This window comes from Egretta garzetta, unplaced genomic scaffold (genome assembly GCF_000687185.1).
Source record: "Egretta garzetta isolate BGI_Z169 unplaced genomic scaffold, ASM68718v1 scaffold240, whole genome shotgun sequence".
Taxonomy (NCBI): Eukaryota; Metazoa; Chordata; class Aves; order Pelecaniformes; family Ardeidae; genus Egretta; species Egretta garzetta.
The window spans coordinates 284762-295327 of NW_009258480.1; the positions used below are offsets into that span (position 1 = coordinate 284762).

At 33.1% G+C, this 10566-nt stretch overlaps 1 protein-coding gene across 3 annotated transcripts in view; it reads left to right on the forward strand.

The window, feature by feature from the left end:
* Nucleotides 1-10566, forward strand: part of CSMD3 (CUB and Sushi multiple domains 3) — a 699407-nt gene that overhangs the window by 154876 nt on the left and 533965 nt on the right. For all 3 annotated transcript variants that reach the window (XM_009643918.2, XM_009643926.2, XM_035899525.1), the window contains exon 4: nucleotides 2917-3111. In XM_009643918.2, coding sequence (XP_009642213.1) covers nucleotides 2917-3111 — 195 coding nt within the window. The remainder of the gene's footprint in view (nucleotides 1-2916; nucleotides 3112-10566) is intronic.

Genomic DNA, 10566 nt, shown 5'->3' on the forward strand with positions numbered 1-10566 from the left:
AATTAATGAAACAGAAATTTATTGAAAAGCATTGAAGAGTATTTTGATACCGGTGTTTTATGATCATGTAAAAAAAAAACAAACAGCTGATTTCATACATGCCTTGCTTACAGGTGGAATATTGATTTAAAAAAGCATTTTGGTTTTGCGCAAAAAAACAACGCACATGATTTCAGAGGATAAAGAAAATTCTTATTTGGAGAGATTGAAACAATTGTGACAGCTTGCTTTAAAAAGGAGATAAGCAACCATACACAATAGAAATGTAAAAAACTAGGATGGTGTAAAAAAATTCAATTATGCTCATTTTCAGAGTACATGAACAAGGAGAATTTTAACCAAATTACAAGGTTGCAAATTTAAAAGGAAATACTTTTACATGCTTCATATCATTACTGAATATCAGAATGTCACTGAAGTCAAGAATCTGTGCAGAGCTGAACAAAAATTGCAATCTAGTTTGGCAACTCTTGTGTTCCCTGACAGATGATAATCTCAAGGTAACAATCCATAGCTTTAAATGGCAGGGAGTTGGTAGTGCAGTGTCACAATAAGTTTGAAAATAGATACTACCTATCAAAGAAGACTAATGCAGTTACTTGGTGAATAACACCCCCCACCTTCAAAATAAGCACTTGTATATGTTCAAAATGAAAATATTCACAAAAGAAACTAATATATTTAAAAATCTAAAATTTATTTTCCACTTTATTATCTAGAACCAGGAACAGATTTAATTGAGGGGTAAGAAGTAGTAACATAAACATGCTAACCACTTTCATAATATTAAAAATTTAATGGAAAATGCCAGCTACTGTTTTTAGACAAGTCATATAGTATTGCAAGTGGAAAATGAGTTTTAGTTTAGAAAGAAGGTGATTTTTAATTAGTGCTTTAATATATAATTTCATAAGAATATATTGCTTTTGTGGGTAATTCTTGAGATAGCAGTAAGAGTAAAGCAAGCAATTTTAGTCAGTGACTATTAATGGTATCACTAATCTTTATATTCTTCATTTCAAAGCACAGGGAATCTTTTTATGACCTTTTTACAAAGCACTAAAAAATACAGGCCTCTGGAAGATTTCATCTTCTTGGAGAAGCCAAAAATAAAAACACTGTGTACAGGCAGAATTTTTGAGTTAATATAATATGATTCATAAGATGACCAAAATCCACAGGATGATATTCTCACTTCTATTTTGACATGCTATGATGATACATAGTAACTGGGGTGGCCTTGAAAACCTTTAAAGGATTTAAGAGAAATCCCTTTGAACAAATATGCAGCAGTCAACTGCAGCGTTGCCTTCTTTGTAAAACTTGCAAGGAGATTTGAGGACAGGGGAGTTTTGTTGGAGGACAGAACACTTAGCTTGATAAATCAGTAGCAAGAATATCAGCCATTTAGGTGAGCTTTGAAGTGACCAAGATGAGACAGGCTATCTTTTTATTTCTATGCTGTGTCCTTGTGCAAGGCAATGAAAGTCAAACCCAGTTCCACAGAGTGTATTATGCAAGAGAAAGAAAGCAACATCAACAATGACATCAGTAACTAATCTGCATATTTAACATTTTCACATCAAAACATGATTGGTACAACCAGTCTTCCAGATGAACACATTGTTAGCATATATTTTATATATAGCATATATAGGTATAGACATGTATAGCATATAGAGCATATTTATGAGACTATACCAGATTCTTCCTTTTAATAACTGTTACATAGTTTTGTTTCATGGCTGGTATCAAAACTCTAATAATATATCTGAGTTCTTGGTAGTTCTTGGCACAGAAATTTGACAATGTAACATATCTCATGAGTTATACCGCTTGTTTTGATAAACATTTATACCTTTTTTCTTTAATTGAAACCTACTCTAACTGTTCAAATTACTTTTTTCCATACTACATTTAAATAAATTAATGTATATATGTGTGTATCCCTGTGTGCACACACTCATGAGCAGATCAGGGATGCAGAAGAAAAATTTAGTTACATGGAGCTCAGGAAAATAAAATAAGACAATACATATCCCTCTGTTCTTCTGTCTTGTTTCCTTACATTGTAGATTAGGGAAATTTGCTATGAATCTAAGTACAGGTTTATCTGGTTTGCCTCATCCCTGTTAGCATTAGGCTGGTAAGTATACTTGGTAGAAGCTTTGAAGAGCTCAAGATGACATTATGAAACTTCTTTTGCTCACACATGTACAAAATCTATCAGTCTAACAGCAGAGCCATGACTAATTTTGGATTGTTAATGGTTTAAAGCTCTGCATTAGACTAGGAGTAACCCAGATCTATGGTATTCCATATGTTTAAACTAACCAATCCTTTGCTCAGAAAACAGTTACCCACAGTATCTCATCGCTTTTGCCTCATAATCTAAAATCTATTAAATTCATTCAACAGCTTCCTGATCATGCTCAGGCTTATGTTTGATAAAACCTTCTCCTAGTGTTTTGTCTTGAGTACTTTTATTTATTCTTCCAAATTTTTGTTGTTTCTAATCTGATGTTCTTTTATGTCTGTATTACAGTTTTCATTATTGTTCTGCATTTGTGTAATTTAAGAGTCAGAAATCTATCAAGTTCCTTTGTTTCCTCTGCCTATGTAATGAGTACTTTGCTATCAATTAAGAAAAAAAATTATGAATTTTTATAACTAGAGCTTAAGGAAAACCTCATGCTCATTTTCAGGTAATATCCACCTTTGGATATGTGGATACATAAGTAGATAGATACTTAATAGACTAAGCCGGGGATGATTTTTCAGCGTTAAAAGTTGTATAATATCCTTGAAAACACACTATCTGCCCAAAGTTTCCATAATTTATGTGTCCCGTATTCTTCCGAAAAATGCAGTATTTGTTTATAAAAACCATTATAAGTAATAATATGTCTTTTCCAGAATTACAGAGTAGTTCCTGTGGCAATCCAGGAGTTCCGCCAAAGGGTATCTTGTATGGTACAAGATTTGATGTTGGTGACAAAATCCGATACAGCTGTGTAACTGGATATATTTTGGATGGCCACCCTCAGCTTACTTGCATAGCTAACTCTGTGAATACTGCATCGTGGGATTTCCCCGTTCCTATCTGTAGAGGTAAGAGAAATGCTACAGTAATGTTCCTGAATATATAAATTTTATTTATTAGTTTGAACAACTTTAAATCTCTGTTTTAATTATTAACTTTTAGACTGTGATTAAAAAAAGAAAAACTGTTTTGAATATTTTGATCTCTTGGTCACATATATGAAGCATCTCAGCATATGCATGTACTAATTTTTAAGTCAATATCCTATTAAATGATATTTTTCATTTATTTTAAAATATACGTAATGAAATAAGAACTAGAAAGCCAGTAATAATAAGATTTAAATGTCTCTGTTCAACATGTTTACAACTAGGGAATGTAAATTTGAGATACATTAATACTTTCTAAAGACTGGCCTTTTGTCAAGTATTAACATGGTTATTGAGCAAATAGAAGTTTGAAACTACCAAAGCAACTGAGTTAGAGGGACTTCCCCTCACCCTCATTCTCAGTCAGACTTGATATCTTAAGATTTTTACATAGTATATCGCTTGTATTCTAATATTGTAAGTCAAATCTTTTTCCCTTGTTCACATTAGAAATATAGCAGTAGTAGGGAATCCTGTTTTATGGGTAAGTCTTATTTTCTGAGACTACTAGAGAGAAATAATATTTGCAGAGTAATGAAAGGAGCTAAGCTGAGAAAACGGAGAAACTATCACTACTATATAAAGCAGATACAAAAAAGATAGTATTTTGATGAAACACAATTATGTCAGGCAAGCTTCAGATGCTTTTCTGGATTTACAGGTTAACTGTACAGAATGTAGCATTTATATTTTTCTAAAAAACATTATGCAGTCTTGCAGGGGCTACAAACACATTCCAACTGAAATTAGCATTCTGATAAATTTCCAATTTAAAAAAATCAAAATTCAGTTGGGTTAAAATGTGGTTAACCAGTACCACAAAAAAAGCAGTTATATATGGGAAATATGTATAACTGGAAATGTCATTCTATTGTTTCCTATTCTTGGCTTAGAGCTACTTAATATGTTCATCCATGATCTAGAAGAAAATACAAAATTATTGCTAATAATAATATTTTCGACTAAAATTATTTTATAACCCTTGAATCTTCCCCTCCTACTTCCCAGAAAAAATGTTGGCTAATAATGAAGAAGATACATAATCAAGGCATAAATCCAAATTTTTTTTGTGGAGATAATAATAAAAAAGATTTGATGAGAATATGCTAACTTGAACAAAACTTACATTTGTAACAAAGTAGAAGTATAATGGACTTCACTGTAGACCATTGTTCAATTTCTTGATCTGCCACTTTGAAATGAATTGGCAAAAAAAATTGTAGTCTTAAATGAGGAAGATAAGACACTTGAACCTGATGCTTCCACTTGCCAGCCAGTCATCACGGTCACAGTGTTATACATGCTTTCTTTTGATACAATGTTTTTCAGTAGAACTTTGGATAGATTTTGCTTCTATTCCAAGGGGATGTGAAAATCCAGTGTAAATTTGAATTGGAATGATAAGCTCCCAAATTAGTCCTGTGGTAAAGAGTAGGCAGAAGGCTATCACATAAGAATATGAAAAACATATTTATTTTTATTCATTATTAGAGAGGTCATGATCTGAATAGTGGCACTCTCTAGGGCAAAATAGACTTGAAAAATTGGAAAGGATTGCAAAAAAGAGGAAACAAGTTAAGTATCAAAATTGTCATTTTGTCTAGATACTGAAGGAACTCAAACTTTTCAGTGTATGTAAAAGAGGATGAAGAGGTGACAATTTTTTGCAGAAACTCATGCAGAAGGGAAACATTTTTTTGGGAGAAGACAGTGCTCTAATCAGTAGCAGTGAAAAAAACTTGACAAATAAAAATTAAAAAAACCCCATGGTACACATTTTAATAGTGGTGGTTACAGATTACTGAAATAAAACCTAGGGATGTGACAGATTCTTGTTCTGAGTTTTAAAACCAGGTATAATGGCTTAAAGACTTAATGCACCAAATTACTCTTAAGGGTCTATGTTAAATAAAAAAATTTAACTAAGTATTTTCAATAGTTCCTTCTGTGAGTCTATGTTGATATCAGAAACAACTAACTTTACATTTAATACAGGGACCTTTGTGGTTCCATTCTAATGAATTTGTCCTAATTTTGTCTAATGCGATTATCCAATACAGAATTCTACAGAAGGTTGCTAAAGGTGATTACCCACTAATGAGCTTCTAATCTCTTTCTCTCTGTTTGCCATGGAGACTGTCTTTGATTAAACACTCATCTTTAAAGACTTTCTCTGATAAATATCTTATTGTTCCCTACCAATGGTCATTACAGCTAAACCAGAGAATTCTGAGACAAGCAAGTGAAGTGCTGTGTAATTTTGAGAGTATATGTGTAAGAATTAATTTTTCTCAACACTAAACAATTTGACTACTTGTTTTTGCTAGATTTCCAGGTCTCCTCCAGACATGCATATACTAGTTGTTCATTTTAACATAATTAGATTGTGGAAATACTTCAGTGCATGAACTATGAAATGTTGTTGTCTGATTTGTTAGAAAAAGGCCCCAAGGATAGCACAAAAATATATTTTATTCAATATTTACCTATAGAAAATAAATTGAACAAAGCTCTGAACTTACAGCATAGTTAGATGTCAGCAGAGTTAAGCTCACTGATGTCTTTAGATCATCTGTGTGGAAATGCCATTGTCATCTGCCTCTTCTAATTCTCAACAAGTAAATTTTGAGAGTAATTCCTTTTTAGGTCATTCTTTTTACATTGCCTTCACTTTGAATGAAGAGATCAGGAGGAGGCCATGCTTGTGCCATAGCAATTCTTAAGGACTGATGTCTCAATGAGGGGAATTTCATTGGCATCAACAGTGCTTTGTATTGCCACAAGCATCCATACATGAGACCCTATTATGTGCTTATGGTTTAAATTTGATACATAAACACTGATATTTGTATTTTTTTAAGAAGTTACACATTTTGGGGCCAATTTTTATTCATGAAGAAAAGAGTTATTCCTCAAATGGATTACTTTTTCTTTACTAGTCTCCATAAGACTGTATTGCAAAATCAGTGCACATACCTAACAATTGCTTTATTTCATATCCTGTTTTGCAGTGAACATAGTTCAAGTGCATAAAGTTTTTCACCTGTCATTTGCATGTTCTGATATTCATTAAAATACTATATTTTTAATTAGATTTACTAGAAGTGCAAAAATACCTTAATTAAAAGACAAATAAATTGGATTTATTGTCTAGTGGTCAATTACATTGTGCACAACCCATGACTAGTTTTTAAATAAAGTCTTCTTCCCTGACAAATTAATTTTGATAAGGTTGTTTTCAACAGTGAAACATGACAGCAACTTTATCATATCACCTATTCCTGGGATAATGTTGCAGCTTGCACTTTCTCCATAATGCAGCAAGCTAGGAATAATTTATGAGGATAAGGAATAAGGATACTTTTATACATAATATTGTCATTCTGTAAAGGTTATAATATTTAGGCACTTTAATAATCAAGGAAGTATTCTGACTTACATGTTTTTAAAGCTTTTCCTATCCCAAAGTAGAATGAATGTTGTAAGAATCTTCATTCTAAAACTGGGAGTTTTTTTAGAATTAAGAAATTTCAAAATCAGAATATAATTTTATTTGTATTCCTAAAGTTCTATTAAAATATTTTCACTCTTGCTTGTATATATAGCTATAAAATATTTGTCACTATAAAAATTTTGTTCATATTTTTAACAAGAGGCTTTGTTTTTCCACTTGTTTGAATTGACGTGCATTTTGGATAGACAAGTGCACAAACTACTGACCATAGGTACTTTATTTACATGGACAAAATGCTATTCTGCTTTTTGTTTATTCATCTGGGAGGATTTTTTCATATTTTGTCATGACAGGTAAAAGACTAAAGAGGTTGTTAATAAATTCCAAGCCTGTGAATTCTGTAAATCCCTAAAACGTATATATATGTACATATAAATAAACATTTATTTCTACATATCTGTATAGAATTATACTTAAATTCTTCTTCAGTGGATTTATTCCAGATAAACTGAATTGAGATATTTATAAGCTCATATTTTAAAAAATTATCTACCAGGTGTCAAATTGAATATTAGAATATTCAGCTCACTATTGGAATATCTTGCTCTGTCCTGTGTACAGAATCCACTGGAAAGGAAAATTTAGTTACAAATCACTGGTATAATTCTGTGACTGCGTAGATACATGACAATACATATTTTAACTACATGAGGTAAGTTTTAGTTCAGATAAAACAGAAAGCAACCTCAGAAGAAATAGAAGTATACCTAAGGGTCTTGTAGACCCTCCAGTACACTTTCTTAAAAGGATACACCTGTTTATATACAGCCTATAATAGTACAGAATTTGGGGGGGGGGAAAAATTAAACTTTACATACCTACCAAGAAATATTTATAGAACAATGTAAGAATTTTACAGACAGATAAATTTGTTGCAGGTAGGTAAATGATTTTATGACATCACGGTGAATACAACCTAATAATATGAGCAGTAAGTAAACTGACTCTGCCTTTGTGTCTTTGTTGTAAGCTCTGCTTTGTAGGCCCTGGACAGAACAAAGCAAGAGATAAAGTCAAAGTACTGCACTTGATGCCATGCAGTACGTTAACTAGTGGAACTGACAATATACGCAGAGGAAAATAAAGTGTGATAACTTAAAGGCAGGAATAAATTACACCTCATGGGAAATAAGCAGTTTTTTGTCTGAAGCCAGTTGTAATATATAAACAGTTGTCACTGCCTATTTTTGGGTAAAACCCCAGTATAGCTGTGTGAGACTGGACTAAAAAAAATTTTGGTTTATTTAAAGAAAGTTTAAAAGAAATCCAATAAAAATATTTTGTAGAAATATATATTTGTATATAAGATTCAAAGACGACTTGAAAGTAATGAATGAGCAATTTTTCAGAGATTGTTCCACAGATCCTTTTTGGGATATTATATATCAGTGGCTTAGAATGGCCAACACCTTGTGGTTCGTACATTTAAAAATGTAAATTATCTACAAATGGCAATGATGCTCCCCTAAAATTTCAGAAGTTAAGATTAGTCAGGGGGGAGGAGAAAGAATGAAAAGGTCTATGATTTTATTGAAATGGTAGTATAATATAGATGTTATGTGTTTTCAAGTAGAACTCTATGTGCTTTCAAGCAAGGCCCAGAAGCTCTGCAAAATGATACCTTGAATGACTTTTTTTACGAAGAAAATTACATTACCTTTTGTTGCTTTGAATTTTTGCAATAAAAGAACTTTGTGAGTTCTTTATTTTAGTTACCTTTAAAATCTGTAATTATTAAGACCACTAGAATCGAATTTTTTCCTCTATGAAAAGCATTGAAACTGCTGTCCAGTATACCCTACCATACTTGTCTTTTCTCATTATCTTAGTGTTATTCTCAGGATAATATCTGGTTCTCATTATCAGGGTCATTTCACATAAATACAGTGTACTTATGTGAACTAATGTATGTGAGCCTGAAGAATAGAAAATCCCCATGTGAATTTTAACATGTGATCAGATCCATGGATTTCTTATTATTCAAAATAGTGGTGAAACTTTACTGAATTGTCTGAAGTTATTCTAGGTCATTATTGGTGTGTTGTGAATAAGGAAATTTGTAGATAAATATAAATGTTTATTATATAAGAATTATCATATATTCCTAATACTAACACTAAGATATACTAGTTTTACTGTGTTAATAATAACAATATTAACATTACTAATATATATAGTGCCTGTTAAATGGAAATCACTGAAAATATACAAGCAAAAATAATCATCTAACGTAGTATGCATTCCTGAACAAAACAACATTATTTTTGAGAGTTCCAATTGGTTTTAGTACATTAGATTCATGTCCAAAATCTGTGTTTGTTCATTTATGATAGTGATGTCCACATAATTAAGTTCTTATGATGGGTGGAGATCTGGAAGTACCCATTGTGGTCGCCTGTGAAAACTTACAGTGTGTAACGATGTGCTACTGTAGTAGTGATGAAACTTAAAAAAAAATCATTAATAATTTTTAGAAAGCAGGCTCAGTATGCAAAGTTTTTAACCAAGAAATGATTTAATTTTATTGCTTTTTTTATCAGGATTTAAATATTCAGAGGGTGATTAAGAGATATACAAAAGGTAGGGATATAGTTTTCCTTACTTGTCCTTTCATTAGAAACGTAAATATCCAGGTCACAATATTATTCAGAACATCAGAATCACACTTACATTTGGTTTGCGTAGTTTGGCAGACCCTCATGGGATTGCAGGAATTCCTATCAGTAGTGAGGAGAGCTGTCGTAAGATCCATTAGAAGGGGATATAGTTAACAGCTTATGATGCAATAGAAAATATCTTAAAATGTTTTCCTTACTTGTCCTTTCATTAGAAACGTAAATATCCAGGTCACAATATTATTCAGAACATCAGAATCACACTTACATTTGGTTTGCATAGTTTGGCACACCCTCATGGGATTGCAGGAATTCCTATCAGTAGTGAGGAGAGCTGTCATAAGATCCATTAGAAACTTACATTAACAGTGGGCAAACTCTCAGCTGGTGTGATATAGTCCAGAATAAAAAGGTATTTGGATCAAAGCAATTACCGTTCATCAGTACAGTAACCACCTTAATTTGGAAAACAGGCCTCTCAAATTACCGTCTCCAAACAGTATATAGAGGATTGGGGAAAGTGGCAGAACTGAACTGTTTCTAAATAAATGAAATTATGCTCAGAAGAAGAAATCATAGAATCATAGAATTGTTTAGCTTGGAAAAGGCCTTTAAGATCATCAAGTCCAACTGTTAACCTAGCACTGCCATTCCACCACTAAACCATGTCCCTAAGCACCTTGTCTGCCCGGCTTTTAAATACTTCCAGGGATAAGGACTCAACCACTTCCCTGGGTAGCATGTTCCAATGCTTGACAATCCTTTCAGTGAAGGAATTTTTCCTAATGTCCAATCTAAACCTCCTCTAGCACAACCTGAGGCCATTTCCTTTTGCCCTATCGTCCCTTACCAGAGAGGAGAGACCAACACCCACCTCGCTACCAACCTCCTTTCAGGTAGTTGCAGAGGGCAATAAGGTCTCCCCTCAGCCTCCTTTTCTCCAGACTAAACAACCCCAGTTCCCTCAGCTGCTCCTCATCAGATTTGTACTCCAGACCCTTCACCAGCTTTGTTGCTCTCCTCTGGACATGATCCAGCAATGCAATGTCTTTCCTGTAGTAAGTGGCCTAAAACTGAACACAGTATTCGAGGTGCAGCCTCATCAGTGCTGAGTACAGGGGGACAATCACTTCCCTACTCCTGCTGGTCACACTATTTCTGATACAGGCCAGGATGCCATTGGCCTTTCTGGCCACCTGGGCACACTGCTGGCTCATATTCAGCCAGCTGTCAACCAGTACCCCC